Below are 18,142 nucleotides of genomic sequence, written 5' to 3'. Positions count from 1 at the left end.
ATTTTATGTGAAATTTTTAATCGAAGAACTTGTGATGCTTGATACCTTGATTTGGGTCTGCTAGCATCCACATAAATAATTTATTTGTTTGTTTTTGTTTTGTAAATTTTTTTTTTAATTTTGGACCATTTGAATTTAGAGAATTTTTAATAAAAGTATGTACATAAGTTCTAAGATAAATTGTTAAAATAAAGAAATTTACTCACCGTTGCCAAACATAATCTCAAGCCGTAAGTTTTTATTACGTCTTCTAATCATGGCATAAGTTTATTGCACAAATGCTTTTTTTTCTGCTAGCTTCTCAATTATAATATTTTTTATTACCATTGGATATCAAAAACATATACAAAAACAACTTATACAGAACTAAGTCGACCCATTTCGAAAAATGAATAGCGAACACCTTTGAACAGTGATCATCTTCAGTTAGTAGAAGCGCCTGAAAGCAACAAGAAGTGAAAATAATTATTAATTCGATTGATGGAGATACAGTGATTTTGAGCAGTGTATTCAAATTCAAATTATGGAGTTATTGATTTAAAAAGAAAACATACAATTTAATTATTACAATGACTGAAAATATAGAAATTCAAAACAAAGGTAACCTAAAATAGTTTTTAAAATTTGTTAAGGAAACTAAATTAAACGGGAGTGGGGAGTGTTTTTCAGGATCAATATATTTTAGTCGATCAAATTAATAAGTTGAACTTTCAACAAGTTTTGTTCTAAACAAGTTTACCTACTTTTGAGAACAAGAAAGTTCTCCTTCATTTGAATTTCATTGGAAGAGTGCATTTAAGTGAAATCAAGTCAAGTGACAATGAGACAATGTTGAGAAAGTGTTTAACTTTTATTTCTTTGGGTGTGTTTTTAGTTAGGAATAAATTAAGACAATTTTTTGAACTTCTTGTTTTCAATGCTGCACCTGAAGGCATTATTAAACATGAAATTTCACTTGGCGGTCGAAAGCTATAACCATAACATTACGGTGCCGAATGCTTGTAACACATGGAAGAAATTTGAAAAAGGAATGCTAGTTTTTCAAAATAAGCAATTTTAAATTCAAACTCAGTTGAGGTTTCTAATTTTCTTTAAAAAGAAATTATTTTCTGAATTTTTTATCTAGAATATTTTGTGTATGAAAAACATTTTAAACATTTGCCAATTTGTTTAAATCGTGATTAACTTTTGGACAAAACATTAAGGGTTTCTGTTTATTTGTTCGTTAAGAAATATACCACAGAAAATAAAGTGGGGTTAAATCGCATGATCTTTATGAAAATTGATACAAGCGACAATCTTGTTTTGATCCCATGTATCGAGTTTGGAAGCGTTATTTAAATAAATCCTTTGGCAGTTAAAAAAATGGCTGCCACTTTAGTTGCCAGTGTTACCAGCTTAAAGTTATATAACTCTAACAAAAAAAAACATCAATTAGTATATCTACCTATATGAACGACCAGTATTGGCGTTATATTCAGTATTTAAATCAGGGTTTTTAATAACATTGAAGGGCTTGTAGCTACATAGTAAAATTCAAAAATATTCATCGAGCAACGTTTTGGGGATTATGACCCTCTTATAGTATAAACAATTTTAAGCAAAGCCCAAAACAATGTTTTTACATTTTCTTAAACAAACAAAAAAGAATGCATGAAAGTTAAAGTTCCCTTCTACAAATATTGAAATAATTAGAAGTGAGTAATAAAAATTTCCTTTTTTTAAATGCAATAAAATTAACAAAGATTTTCCTATGAACTTATTCGTAACAGCTAATATATTATTTTATTAATAAGTCCAACTTCTCCGACTCTCACACATAACTAATTTTACCAAAAATCTCTTTAGACTTTTATAATTGTATTTTCATTGAATACAAATCTAAAATTTGTTTATTATAATTAAAATATTAAATGAAAAGAAATGGTTTGTGTATTTGTTGAATTGCTAAAAACTTACCTATGTTATAAAAAAAGGCGCTGTAACAGCCCCTAACGTATTAGCACCTAATAAAAAAAAAAGGTGAAATAAAACCTAGTATTATTTAAATAATTCTATTAAATTCACATTAAAGATGAAATAATTGTTAGTTTGTTTGTTGTTAAGTTTTTTTTACATTTATTATTTTTTAGAAAATATTACATGAAAAACATTTCCAAACAATAGAAAAATAAAAATAAGTCATTATTAGGAGTTATTCTATTCTTCTTAAAATAATATTTAATAGAAAATATTCTTTAGGTTTAAATTATAATTGCAAACGATTGTTTATCTATTATTATTATTGTCAAATAATGATGATAATAAAAAATATGCCCGTGTTAAAATTTGATACTTATAATGCGAACATTAAAAAGGCCAAATTTTATAATTTGTTTGTATGTTTTTAAGTAACTTTATACTATAGGCCAATTATTGTTAAAAACAGTTCTACTAAATTAATAAAATACAAGAAAAACTGAGACTAATTATGCAAAGCTTGAGACATATTATTCATTTTGAACTTTTGAACAAAATTTGGTTGCAGGAGTTTCTACACGTGTACGTCAGTCTCGTTAATTTGTGGAACACAGCTTTGTTTATGTAGCTAACATTGCCGGCTTTGCAATAGCACATTCTGTTCCCCTAAAACATTGTGATTATTTTAAACTGTAGATCACCGATAGCTGAAATCGTTTCCGGCTTTTTGGCATAATATCGGTCTTTCCCGTTTCCGCAGAACATAGCTCCAAAAGGATTGGCTAGTTCTCAACGCCGAAATGCCGGAAAGCACGCTTTTGTCATTAGCAGATTTTATGAGAAAAGTCGGTTAATATGAATCTGTAACGTTCACCTTAACGTTGTTGGCAAAATTAAAATTAGTTGCCGCAACAGGCTGTTGAAAACTAGCCATCCCTGTGTGAGAGCGAAACGGGTATTGCAATATTATTTTTGTAACAAATGATTTGAAGATACCAAAACTGTCACTCCTTGGTTTCTCGACAATGGCGTGTGGGTTCTTGCGAGTCGCAGATGCAGAAACTTTGTTATCGTTATTGTAGTCGCCAAAACGAAGGTGCGTTTTTTCAAAAAAGAGTTTTAAATATTTTAAACGCTGTTCAAGCGTAAAGCTAGTAATTTCCTTTCCAAGGTGCTACTGACTTATACTCTTAAGATTTTGTGCGGGAGACATCTTAAAGTATCGGAACAATATATGTTTTGAAAATAAATCACTAGATAATGCAGATAGCAAATCAAAACGTTTTCGGAATTTCGGTAAATCAGCAGCTAAGTTTTTCGTGCAATTGTCTTTCGTATCTTTGGCTTTCGTACCTTGTTTTTCGTGTTTTTATATTTAGTAATTCTGCCTTTCATTACTCTGTTACTATTTACAAATAAAATGGATAAAATGTGCAACGGCATTGGTGATATGAGACAGATTTAAAGACATTGTTTAATTTATTACAAAAAACTACACTTTTTAAAGCTATTGGACTATAAGCTTCTAGCCAGTATAATGAATTTAAATCTTTTAATAATTTTAAATAATCTTTTTTTCAGGTCCAACCTTGGGTGTTCGTCATGTTCAGACTTTGCTTTTATTTCTTTGCTTTGTTGTGAACATTATAGATCGGCTCAAAATATCGGTTGCTGTTTTTGCTATGACCGAAGGAGCTTCATCAAATTCATCATTTCAAGTAAGTTTTATTTATTGTAACCATTCTAACGAAACATTAACTTGTTTTTAACAAAATAATAATTTATCTAGGCATTCGATTGGGATAAAACAGAAAAAGGATATATAATTGCTGGCATGTATTGGGGAACGTTACTAACTCAGTTTGCGGGAAGTGTGATGTGCCGTTGGCTTGGCGCCAAAAACACAATCTTAATATCAACTTTGGGTTCAGCTATTACCTCATTACTCACTCCTTCACTCATACCTTTGGGTGGATGGCAAATGTACACATGCATTGCAATAGTCCAAGGAATGTTTCAGGGCCTTTTTACACCATGTATCCATGACCAAATAGCCAAATGGGCGCCGTTTGAGGAGCGAACACGATTGGGAGCTTTCAGCTATTCTGGAATTGAAATGGGTACCATTCTGGCAATGGGAGTGCCGGGCCTAATAGCTGAATCAAGCTGGGGCTGGCCAGGTATATCGTATGTGGCCGCAGGAATAAGTATTGCCTGGTGTGTGTTATGGATGATTTTTGCAGACAACAGCCCAACAACCTCTAGATTCATTGGGTCAGATGAAAAAGAATTCATTCTTGCTTCACACCTTAAAAACGATGGTCAGAATAAGAAAATTCCAATTCCCTGGAAGGCTATATGCACATCTGTCCCATTTATGTCTCTCATTGGTATCGAATGTGCTCAGGCTCTGGGCTTTAAGACCATGCAAAACGAGATACCTTCATATTTGCATGGAATTTTGAAAATGGACATAAAATCAAATTCCTTTTTCTCGGCTCTTGCATTTTCAAGTAGGTTTATTATGACAAATGTATGTATTGTTTTTGGAGATGTGGTTATTAAAAAGAACATCATGAGCTTGAAGACACTCCGCAGGACCGTCAGCACTATCTCAACGTGGTTTCCAGCAGCTTGCCTTTGTTTAATTGGATTCTTGGATGAGCACCAAAAAACTCTAGCCATAGTTCTCATGACTAGCACTGTGGGGATAAATGGCGGTAAGACTATCGGAAGCGCCCTAAATCCAATCGATCTTTCATCCAATCACGCTGCAACTCTGACCGGGATAGTCAGAACAGCTAGCAGTGTTGTCTTTATGTTGACACCGATGTTTGTTGCTACAATTGTTAGTGTTGGGGTAAGATTGAAAAACTTTAGTAAACCTAGCCAAATATTTTAAAAACCTTTTATTTTAGACTGATCGATCGGAGTGGCAAAAAGTATTTGCAATAACTGCTTTGGTCTTATTTTTTGGTAATTTGCAATATATCATTCTTGGAAGAACGGATAGTCAACCATGGAACGATGAGCATTTTGGACAGACGATTTTGGAATCAAAAATTGACCAAAACTTGGGAAGTGAGAACACTCAAGAACAAGCTTTATCTGGTAGTGCAACAGAAAAAGGACAACAAAACGATGGTTACCTAAATACGGAATATGAATATCCTGTAACATCACTCACACAAGATAGTAAAGATGATTATGTACTAAAAGTTATCAAATAATTTAAAATGTTATTTTAAGTAAATTAAGTGTGTAGATGGGTATTTAGGGTAAATTATAAATTTCATTTTGTTGCATGTTTTGTTTTAAGAACGTGAAGTAGAGTGAAAAGTTTGGTATCGTTTTAGTTTGCAGCTTTAACCTAAATTGTGTTCACTATTTTGATATACATGTTAAATAAATGTTCTCAACCCTTCAATTGAAGGAATAGGAATTTAATAAGTTAAATTTTTCTAAAACACCTTATAATTAAGTAATATTGTTTATATTATAATATGGTTATTAACTTTAAATTACAAAATCAAAAACAATTAAACTCGAATTTATTGCAAACAAAAATATTATCTATGAGAAAATAGCAACGAATATCTTTATAATTGCTATTTAATTGTAAGTATGCGATCGTATAACTTCTGGTTGAGCTAGCTAGTTTTTAATTGTACAGGGTGCTTTTTACAGCTGCATGAGAAGTTTTGACCAGTCGACAGTTAAGAATGTTACACTGTGTTGACAGTGTATTTGAATTTAAAAAAATTCAAGAAGTTAATACAGCTTGTCCATATTTCACAATTTTTAGTGGTGAATCTCATTTCTGGTAAAATGTTTTTGCTCATAAGGAATATATGGACCAAAGACAATCCTTAATCCGTTAACGAATAGCAATTACATCCATTCGATTTTAATGTAATGTAATTTCTATATTGTTTGGTGCGACTTACAAGCTATTCTTATTTTGTTTTCGAAATGTGGAATAAGCTGCCGTTACGGTAAATGGCCAACTTGAAGAACACTTTACATATTAGAGTGTTTTTGGCCAACGTTATCGATATCAAACCAAGCTGGCTGATTTTTGTTTCCAGTACCTAATCAGGAAACCATCAAAGTCATTTTATCTCACGAAAACGGTGCCAATTGTCCATAATTGTATTGTAAAATCAATTTTTTGAACATTTTATTTGCAGATGTGGTCCTGTTAATTATCTAAACGCCTCTCGATTTCATTTCATGAGATTATGCACTAATTTGTTGATGCTGAGAATAAAGCAAACTTTTGAAGAAATTCCACCATTGACGCTTTACGACTGAATCTGTTCTTAACCACATGATAGCCAGGACATGCCGGGCAATAATATTTATGTAGATGACAGTTTGATAAAAAAGAATCATTTAAAAAAGGACTTTATAAAACTCTGATGTTCTTAAGTTGATTTTTAACCGAAAATGGCTGTATTCTCAAATTAAGGTTTAGATAATAAAATTAAAGTAAATTGCCTAGTTTTGTTTGCAAAGGTGAGGCCACACCAAAAAAAACATTTCAGGTACGAGTAACATTATTTAAAAAATGTTCCTGAAATGTTTCTTATTTGTTCAAAAAACCTTTCATAAATATTTCAGAAAAAGAAACATTAAAAAACGTTTAAGAAACAGAGAAACATATGTGAAATTTTCGTTTAATGTTTCTGACATGTTTTTTTTTGGCCTGGACGCTCACGAAACATTTCTGAAATGATTCACTATTTTCAGTTCCGAATAGGAAGCTTCATGTTTCCCAATGGCTTACACAGGTAGAGCAACATTAATCCCCCAGACATACAGAAAAAAAAAACAAACAAACATTTTAGAATTCCAACAATTCCATTTTGCATTTCAAAAATAAACGTTAATAAAACACATATAAAATATTTTTTTCATTATATTCTTTTGAGGCAATTTTCGACCACTTTTTGACACATATTGGGCGGTATATCAACCAGCACATTGTTTTTAAGTGCTCATGAGTTAAGGGTTTTTCGGCATAAACACGGTTTTTCACGTAGCCCCAATGGTGGACAGTTGATATCGCCACGACGAGAAATTACGCGGCCAGGAAATGTCTCACCCAATAAAGCCATATTCGCTCTAGTTGTGTGGCACGTGGCCCCGTTTTATTTAAAATACATATTCTACAGTTCGTATTCTTCTATAAAAGTACAAAAAAGTCGGTTATAATATGACCATAACGCTCCGAACTGACGGCAACAATCGTTTCATTGTCGTTTTCGAAAAAGTAAGGTCCAATTGCACATCCGGTCCAAAGAGCGCACCAAACAGTGAGTTTTTGTTTATGTAATGGCATCTTTTCAATTACTTGAGGATTCTCAGAACTCCAATTAGGACAATTTTGTGTTTTAACATAACTTATGCAGTAAAACAGTCCTAATTCATGAGAATGGCGCATGAGGAAACGGCACATTCGGGTCTTCGGCAACACTTTCACTTACAGCAGCTATATTTTTAGTGGTAGGAGCGAAACGATAATGCAAAGGCCTCAAAATATCTGTTAACAATCCAGTCTTTTCAAATTTCTTCAAAGTTTTGCCAGATTATAAACAGAGATATTAAGTAGTTCCTGTTTAATGAAATTTTTATTGTGTGTGTGTTTTTACTTGCGACATATAGGAACTATACGGCAAGTTTTGCTTTCGTGCAAAATTTCCAACTCGAGATTTTAATCAAACTTGACATTACAGTGGTAGAGAAGTCGAAAAAAGTGGGTCCCGCGATTCCGTCCGGTCTGTTTTGTCTGTCTGCCCACGCTCCTACAGCCTAAACCATTAGGTCGATTGAGCTCAAACTTGGAAGTTAAGGTTTTGAACAGATTCGCGTTAAGCGTTTTTTTCATTCTTTTTTAAGATCAAAACTAACAGTTTTTTTGGTCAAAAAACGAAAATTCGAATTTTTTCAAAAGCAAAAAGATAGATTTTTTTTAAATTTTCTCTAAAACTTTATTTTTAACTTTGCTTCTTTTAATAAGAAAAACATATTTTTTTATTGCTCTGAATGAGCTCTAATATTGCTTTAACAATATTTGATTATCAAAAATGCAATTTTTTTTTGGATTGTTAAAAAAATATTAATTTTTGTTTTTCAAAATCTCAAAACCGAATTCATATTCAAAACGAAATTCATATCTATAGCGTATATTTACAATCTCTAAACAATTGCATACCAAAAATATTTTTAGAACAAAATTGAAAATTTTTATATATAAAAAATTAATGTAAAAAAAACCGCTCTAACGATTTTCAAAAAAAAAATTGAAAACAACGGTTTTTTGTTTTATAAGTGGCATTTAAGTTTTGAATTTTAAAATATTTTTTTTTAAATTATTTTAACTATATTTAAAGTAAATTATTTTGAAAAAATTTGTATTACATTCCTATCTGTTATCCAAATTAAAGCATTTGGTAGGTACATATTTATGTATTTTTATAACTATAACTATTGTAAATACCATTTATGGCCGTGTAACACCACTGCATCGGACTAACGAATATGATATGTTCAATCAACACTCTATTTTAAAGTGTCTATCAAGAATTAATATCTTGGTACTTTTGTATATATGATTTTAAATTATTATTCTTTAAGAAAAGCACAAGAACCTGACTGTAAGTAACACATGAATAGCAATGTCTTGTACTTTAACGAAAAAAAATAAACTGAACGTAATAACTCCATGTTTGCGCTGAAAACTTGTAGGTAAGCAGAAATGTGATTGGATTGTAGTAGGTACCTTCTACCTACCAATAACATTCTTTCACTATCATCATAAACATGTCATTATCTATCTATCTGCATAAAGCTGAGCACGCCAAGAAAACTTTTCTATGTTCGTTTCGTTTCTTATCTTCATATAATTTACTTTCCATCCTGGTTCTTCTAATAAGAAATTAAAATAAGGCTATCCAAAGGATAAAGCTTTGAACGAAATAGTTGAATACATAAACAATTGTTTTCGTTAAGTACCCTTACAAGTATATTTCACTTCCGGGATGAAATGTCCTAGGATGAGTTGTGTCAATTATATCTTTGAAGACAAACTTTTTTTACAGGTATATTTTAAAATCTTCTATAGGTACTTTTTTAAACAGACTTTTTGCATAAAGGAGCAAGTTCGTGCGACCCAGTCGTGCATTTTATTTTTATTTTATTCAAATCATAATTCATCCAAACGGATTTTGCTTTTAATTCGAAAATAGTTGTGTTTTTATCCAGGAATCTTCTATTCTATGGTCTCTGTAAAGTAAAATAGAACATACTTAAACATATTTGTTTCTTTTGATATTTATTTAAACATTTAAATTTACTTTAGGATTTTTCTGAACTAAGAAAAAGAATTCTGGGCCATCCTGGAAGCTTTTATCTTCATTGGATAAACAACATACATATGTACATATTATATACTCAATTGATTAAGTATGTATACTAAATCGATTCGTTACATAAAAAAAAGTTTATCAAATGAAGATAGAAACTTAGAGAATGAGCGACAAGAATTTTTTGATGTACATACATACATACATATGCTAGCAAAAATTATTTCATGAGAATTGTTAAATTCTTTTACTTGTTCATTGCAAATAGCATTAATATATTTTTGTTTTTCCCAAAGTACAAAATATTTGTTATAAAATGTGTATAATAAATATAGGGTGTCCCAAATTTAACGCAAGATTTGAATTAAATAGAAACGTCTTTTGATAGTTATATTTTTATTGACTCGTAAAGTACATAGGATAGGGTTATGTATGGAATAACACATCGGACAAATATACTGTTAGCTGTCAAATTGCTTTTTTTCAGGGTTGCCAACACTTCACTGCACAATTGCGGCAAATTCAAATCTTGCGTTAATTTTGGGACACCCTATATATGTAATTGATAACTTTGAGGATAAGCATCTATGTTTTTTAAAATAAAATCTGTTGACAGATAATTCTACAACTTCAGAAGTGGGCCGATAAATTCCAAAAAAGAAGAATTGATAGTTTGGCTTACTAAACAAAAAAAAGATTGTACCAAATTCGAAGAGTGTTATTCCCAGCTTTCAAATCCACCTTACCATTGAAGTTAATTAGCGGGTATTTTCTCATAACTTCCTCTGAATGTCGTTCTTACCTTTGTTCCCGATCTACCGATCAGTTTAAGTCACCATCCTCATTTCCTGAAATTAAGGTTCATAGCTGTACATAATCAAGTTATGTGCTTGAATGAAAGAGTTAGTTTCAACCATTTATTATATTAAAAATAAAACAATTTAACAATTTAATTAAATAAACAAAAAAAGAATATTTATAATTATTAAAAAAAATAGTAGAAAAGAATTATGTAAGTACGTAGGAATTGAATAAAACCTTTCAATTATCAGGTCCAAAAACACTAATTGCTCAAAAAGAAAAAAAATTAGTTTGCACCTTTGCGTACTTTCAATAAACTCTACCTGAATTGAGCGCTCAATAAAGGGTAGAGTAGCTAATGTATAATAAAGTGATATCCCTTCCTATTTTGTATTTTTAACTCTGATAGGGAAACTTAATAATCCAATGAATTAATGAAGTGAATTCAAAATTCCTAATTACCTGTACAACCGCATTCAACAAAAATAACAAACAAAAAATGTCGCACCAATTAAAAATACAAACGAAATAATATTCCGTATTTAAAAATGTCAGCTTTAATTTGGAAAACTTGATCATTTTGAAGCTCTTATTATATATGTATGTAAGTGGCTGATCTCGACTTCCAAACTCGATAAATTATGATCGCAAAGTCGATCAAACAACTAATATGAAGACAAAAAAATTAACCTTAACCACTTTTTCACTATTTACGTTAAGATTTTTATCAAAACGAATTAATAACCGATGCCGCAAATTTGTGTACGACATCTATTATGGAATAGACGAATCTTTTGAAAATTATTTGGTTTCGTGCAGCTTCGCGAAAAAAGAGAAAGACATATCTCAACACATGAGAAGGAAACATAATCCAAGGGTAACGGTCCCTAGACGCTCAATATAATTGAACAATATTTGATATTGCACGACATTATTGAGCGTCTATGTGTAGTATTGCAAGGTTGTGCAATATTATTGAAGAAAATCTAAAACCTTTTGGTATTTATTTCACAATATAAAATATTGTATCTTCCGTGTGTACAATATTTGTTTATTTAATTTTGAAGAAGAGTAAAGACCTCCGCGAGTGAAACTGAGGTTGAAAGAACATTTATTTTTGAATGTAGCGACTCTGCTGGCTTGGTGAAATATAAAGACCAAAGATTTTATTGAGCAGTAGGAATGCCTTACCAAACTCTGTCTTTCCCAGCCATTGCAATATTCAGGAATTCAAAACCAACGTGCACCGACATCTCCTCTGAACCCCTCTCTCCCTTTCTTAGTGCTCACACTGTGTCTAAATAATAAGGGTACCTAGTATTATCCCCTTGAGTGTGCGCTTATTATAAAAAAAAATATAAGGGCTTGTGCAGAAAAAAGCATTTTTGAAATCGATTTTTGAGGAAACATAAAATTTGTATAGCGACAACAACTTAAAAAAAATGAGAAAAAAACAACACGAATCGGCTCAAAACCTTAATTTCCAAATTTGAAGTCAATCGACCGAATGGTTTGGGCTGTAAGGTCGAGGACAGAAAGACAGGCGGACGGAATCGGGGACCCACTTTTTTCGACGTAATGTCATGTTTGATTAAAATATCGTATTCGAATTTTGTTATGATTGCAATACTTGCCGTATAGTTCGTATATGTATATGTCGCAAGTAATAAGTAAACAGCATAAAACATTACTTTCAAAATACAGGGAAAGATATCATGAGCCTTATAAACAGCAAGTAATACAGACATTTAATTCCTTGCTCACCAATTACACATAGTGATATTTTTTTCGCGATGACCCGATGCAATTTCGTAGTAACTTAGAGAAACCTCACTTTGCAAAGCAGCATCCATAAAGAAAGTATCGCTCAGCACGTTGTTTACACTACGCAAATTTCAGCTTTTAACTTAATTATGGCGCAGTGTCATAAGTCCATAGGTCATAAGTCAGTAAAGGACTTATGGCTTACTTAGGTGGGTCAAACTTCATAAATCAGTTATGAACTTCTAGCCCACGTAAGTGATTTAAGTGTGTTCAAATCATTAAAAAAGGTTCTGCCTATTTTCAGAGATTTATGAAATTTATTCTACGACAGTGTATTTATGAAGGCTTTGTATTTTGATGATATAACGTTATGACTTTCTACTTGAATTTCGACTCGAATTGAATACTTACAGTCAATCATTGTATATTTATATATTTATTTATACCACGATGCTGGGCCCATAAACTTTTAAGAATATCTTATGAAAGGATATTTCCTTAAAAAATAATAAGAGGACTTCTTCATAGGAATTTAATTTTTACAAAAATAAGTTTAAACAAATTTACTTCAAACAAAATCTTAAAGAAAAGTATGCAAGATTTAAATTATCAAACAATCTGAAAGTGAATTTTCAACAAAATTTAAGTACAGCTGAACAGTCATCGGCTGGCCTTCCTACCGTTCAGACCTATTTCCTTAAGTCTAGTGCGTCCGCTTAGCAATTCGCTGCTTCTTATTTTCATTTTTCCTTCATAATCTTATTTCCCCTTTTCCTTTCCGCCAATTTACCGTTCAATTGTTGGCATAAAGAAGTTGTTCGTTCTTTTCGCTCTTAAGGATGGCCCCTAAGCCAATCCGTTCGGGCAATCGATTCGGTTCGCTTGATTTGTGTTCCCTTTCCGATCCACCCGACCCTCCACCCCCTCCCAAAAGAAATAAAACATCTAATGTTATTTTCAGTGATTTCCCTACCCTTCCTAAAAATTCAATCTTAAAAAATCCTCGTTTTGTTCACATAACTCCCAAAGATCCTAATACTCCATTAACATCAGTAAGTATTTTTGTCCTAAAGAAAAAAATAGACTCCATCAGCACCCAATACGAAAAAATCTCCCAACTTAGAGACGGTTCCATCCTAATCCTAACAAAAGATCAAAACATTGCCGACAGATTTATTAATTCCAATGCTTTAGATTCGACCTGTCCCGTTAATATAAAACTCCACTCCAACCTCAATTCCTCAAAAGGCATTGCCTACGCACCCTGCTTAATTAATTTGCCAGAAACCGAGATTATTTCAGAACTAAGAAGTCAACACGTGACCGAAGTGTATAAATTTACCAAAACAATAGACACCAACAACAAACCGACAGGTCTTATGTTATTTACCTTTAACTTATTTAAAATACCAGAGACTATTGAGATTGGTTGGTACAAAACAAAAATCACCGAATATGTTCCCAATCCAATGCGTTGCCGGCAATGTCAACGACTTGGTCATACCATAAAATGGTGCAAAAATCCCGCTTCTTGCGACACATGTAATTTCAAGAAAACAAAACGAAAAATAACCCATCAACCTCTAACATAGCACTCAACTCAATTTCTAACTCAAAAACAGAACTTCAAAATCCTCTCTCAATCAATACAAAGACAAACTCTTCTAGCTCAAATCTTAACATTTCTGAAAAGGCAAATAATACTCAATCAACTAAAAATTCTCTTGACAAAAACGAATCTCTTTCTATTTACTCCACACAAAAAAATTACTCTCAATCCACATCAATATCATCACTAAAACAAACAAATCCACCGATGAACATTGATAATTATGATTCCACATAATAAAACAAATGTTCCACTCTCAACCCGCGGCCCGGGCATTGATGCGGGTCCACCCCTTACTGGAGGGAGTCCGCATCGTTGCTCGTGCCGCGGGAATAATCATTTATCAGATGAAAGTCGCCATTCCACCCGTACACCTAGATGTACGGTGAATAATGGCACTTCCACCGCCTCCCATGATCTTAAAATTCTTCAATGGAATTTACAAGGTTATTTCAATAACCTTCACAATCTCCAAATCCTCATAAATGAATTTAACCCATGCATAATATCTCTTCAAGAAACGCATCTTAAGTACAATCAAACTTTCTTTCCACCAAAAAATTATTCAGTTTCATGTCACAACCTTCCTTCCAACTTAACTTCCAAACAGGGTATTTGTTTACTTGTGAACAAAAACATCCCCCATAAATTCATCGACATTACTTCTTCTATTTCTGCAATTGCTGTTGAAATAGAATTGTCCTTCAAACTGACAGTTGTTTCTCTTTACATTCCACCTAACCAAACATTTGATCCTCTGGACCTTGAATCCATCATTTCAAATATTTCTACTCCAATCATCCTTACAGGAGACTTTAATTCTTGGAACCCCGCTTGGGGTTCACCCTCAATAAATAATCGAGGCAAGTTGGTCGAAAACTTCATATCAAACAACAAACTAATTATCCTAAACGATGGCCGTCCAACCCACCTATCTACCCACGGAACCTTCTCCCATATTGACTTAACACTTACCTCTCCTCATCTAGCTCCTAACTTAACCTGGGAGGTCGTCGATGACCTACATGGAAGTGATCACTTCCCAATCTTAACAACTCTTCTTTCGGGCAACAATCCCCATATTCCCAAATCCCAACCAAAATACCTTACTGACTACGCTAAATGGGAAATATTCCAAACAGCGCTATTAAAACAGGTCTCAGTCAGACCATCCTATACTGAAATTAACAGAGAAGCTGGTAATATCACTAGAGCAATCCGCTTTGCAGCCAACTGTAGCATCCCTCAATCATCACACAAACCTCATAGAAAAACTGTCCCATGGTGGAATCATCATCTCCACAACTTACGACAAAACAAACAATTTCTATTTAAAAACTTCAAAAAATTTCCATCCCAACAAAATCTCATTGCATACCGTAAGGCTAACACTACATTTCGGAGAGCTGCAAAAATTGAAAAAGCTGATTCATTCAATAAATTCATATCCAGCATCAATATCAACTCATCTCCAAAAAAAATGTAGTTTGATATAAAATGTCTTTCAGGCAACTTTTCCCCCCACACCATAAAGGTTATCAAAACCGATACTGCGAACCTGACTAATCCATTTGAAATCAACTCACATTTTGCAAAAACATGGGAACATTCTCAAAGTGACTCTAATTTTCATCCCCAATACTTAAACGCTAAAACTCAATATTTGACCCCTTTTGTCTATACTGGCCCTCCATCTACCTCTGCTTCATTGATTGAAACCCCCATTTCTATGATAGAACTCGAAGCTTGTTTACATGCATCGAAAGGTAAAACACCAGGTTTCGACAGAATCTCATACTCAATGCTCAATAATTCACCGATTTGTTTTAAATTAAAACTTCTTTTCTTTTACAACACCATTCTAGACAAAGGCATTATACCTCAGGCATGGAAAGTGGCAACAATTGTTCCGATACCAAAACCAAACAAAGACCATTCCACTGTAGCTGGGTTCCGACCCATATCACTACTGCCTTGTCCTTCCAAAATATTAGATAAAATTATTTCAAAACGCATATTCTGGCTCATCGAAAAAGACAAATTCATAGATAAAAATCAATTCGCTTTTAAAAAAGGTAGAAGTACCATCGACGCACTCCTGCATCTCGACTTTTTTATTTCGTCAAGTCTTCCTGAAAAAAAATCACACAACCATCTTATCTATTGATTTCACCCAAGCTTTTGACAAGATCGGTCCACACATAATACTTAAACAGCTAATTGACTGGAAACTTGGTCCTAAAATTATAAATTATGTCAAATCATTCCTTACAAATCGAAAATTTCGAATAAGAACCAATTTAGTTCATTCACCTATCCATTGTTTAGCTAATGGTATCCCGCAAGGATCTCCCTTGTCAGTGGTTTTATTTATTGTCGCATTTAATGAGATAAACAAAATCGTTGATATCTATCCTGAATTCAACCACATCCTTTATGCTGACGATCTGATTTTGTTTTCAAAACATAAAAACCTCACAGAATTATCTTCAACTTTCTCAAATTTAATTTCAGATTTATCCAATTGGGGTAATTTTTCAGGATCAATTATTTCAACAGCCAAATGTGAAATTTTACATATTTGTCGTAAACATAAATGTCAAAAATCTATAATATTATTATAAAAAATGTTAATTACTCAAAAATTCTTGGATTATTATTTGATTCTAGTTATAGATTTAAGGAACATTGTTTATATATTAAGAAATGCCTTACTACCAGGGTTAACTTGATAAAGCTTTTAAGTTCAAAAAAATTTAACTGCAGTATTAAAACTATTATCTCAATTATTCGTTCCATTATTCTTTCTAAAATTGATTATGGGCTTCCGATTTATGGAAAATGTTCCAAACCAGTTTTGAATTTTATCTCTACACCATATCATGCAGCAATTCGAACCAGCATTGGCGCCTTCCGTACAACACCGATTAAAAACATTGTAGTTGAAACTGGACTTCCAAACTTGTTAGATAGAATCGATCTCCTCACATGGCAAATTTTACAAAAAATCAACTCACCATTCTCATCACCAATCCAAGACGATGCTATCAAGATATTAAAAAGGAAAAAAATACCAAAATAAATGCCATCAATCATGTACCTAACTTTGACACACCTATCATCACTTCCAGAAAACAAATATGCAAATACCCACCTTGGTATTTTCATTGCGAAGCCATTGTTCCTATTTTTAACATCTATCCTAAGTCTAGCAACAATAAAGCTATATATCAATCCCTATTTCAAGAAACATCAGAGCAATATAAGAAACAGGGATGGCAATTTTTATTTTCTGATGCATCTAAGACCATAGACGGAACATCTTTCGCAGTTGTCAATGAAAACGGCATTATCATCACCAAAGGGTTACTGCAAAACCCCTGATGAATCTTTACAGCTGAAGCATTTGCACTACTTAAAGCAATCGAATCCGCCAAAAACAAAAAAAACTGTCATTTTCACTGACAGTTTATCAACCATTAATGCTATCAAAAACATCAACAACTATTCTACTATAATTCTTGTCATACGTGACAAACTTATTGAAAAAAGGAAAAACCTTAAAATTGCCTGGGTTCCAGGACACATGGACATCGCTGGCAACGTTCTCGCTGACCTAGCAGCCAAAAAGGCTCATAAAGAGCCACTTTTCAATTTCTATTTTTTCAATTCCAAAGACTTTAAAAAACACTGCAATGCGACGATGAGATCTAACTTAAAAATCTCTTGGCTTGAGTATCGTCATCACTATTCCAAGATCAACCCAAACGCAGACAGAGCACTTTACCCTAGCGACATACCTTCATCTTGGACCAAAAATTATATTCGGCTAAGAATGGGACATACAAAGATTACTCACGAGCATGTTAATTCAAAGCAACCTCCTTCATCATGCAACTTTTGTTCGCCCACCACACCCCTCACCATATCTCATATGCTACAATGTGACTACATCGACAGAATATCAAGGAATACATCCGGAAAACCCTTAACAGAACTTTTATCAACTATATCTAAAGATAACATAAAACTTATTCACGTAATTTTAGTTGAACTTAACTTAGAATATTTAATTTAAAACTTGAATTTTTTCAAAAAGCGAAAAGCCCTGGTAGCTAACGCTTTATTAAATTATTGTAAGTAGAATTTTATTATGCTTTCAATAAATTATAATAATAATAATAATAATAATAATAATAATAATAATAATAATAATAATAATAATAATAATAATAATAATAATAATAATAATAATAATAATAATAATAATAATAATAATAATAATAATAATAATAATAATAATAATAATAATAATAATAATAATAATAATAATAATAATAATAATAATAATAATAATAATAATAATAATAATAATAATAATAATAAGTACAGCTGAAGCGGTGACCGCTTCGTTGCAGGCAAAACCTCTTTTCAAAAAACACACCGTTTGATCTACACGGAACTCACTTTGGAAATATGTAAGTTGTCGATAATTCCCGACGTTGTTCAGGCGCAGAACGACTCATATTGTTCTTTGGAAATATGATACTGAATTGTTATCAAGATTTGGAGCGGATAACAGTGTTGTCAATTTCAAAATAACCTTTGATTGAATAAAAATTAACCAGTTTGTGCTTAACTT

The 18,142-nt window shown here is 32.2% G+C and overlaps 1 protein-coding gene across 1 annotated transcript; it reads left to right on the top strand.

Moving 5' to 3' along the window:
- Positions 1–406: 406 nt before the first annotated feature.
- On the top strand, positions 407–5,391 carry LOC129952230 (putative inorganic phosphate cotransporter). Its single transcript, XM_056064718.1, has 4 exons — positions 407–600; positions 3,541–3,677; positions 3,749–4,819; positions 4,878–5,391. Exons 1-4 carry the CDS (start codon positions 570–572, stop codon positions 5,187–5,189), a joined length of 1,551 nt encoding a protein of 516 aa, XP_055920693.1. The 5' UTR covers positions 407–569; the 3' UTR covers positions 5,190–5,391.
- Positions 5,392–18,142: the final 12,751 nt, after the last annotated feature.

This window comes from Eupeodes corollae, chromosome 3 (assembly GCF_945859685.1).
Source record: "Eupeodes corollae chromosome 3, idEupCoro1.1, whole genome shotgun sequence".
Lineage (NCBI taxonomy): Eukaryota > Metazoa > Arthropoda > Insecta > Diptera > Syrphidae > Eupeodes > Eupeodes corollae.
This window is presented reverse-complemented; position numbering and strand designations above follow the sequence as displayed.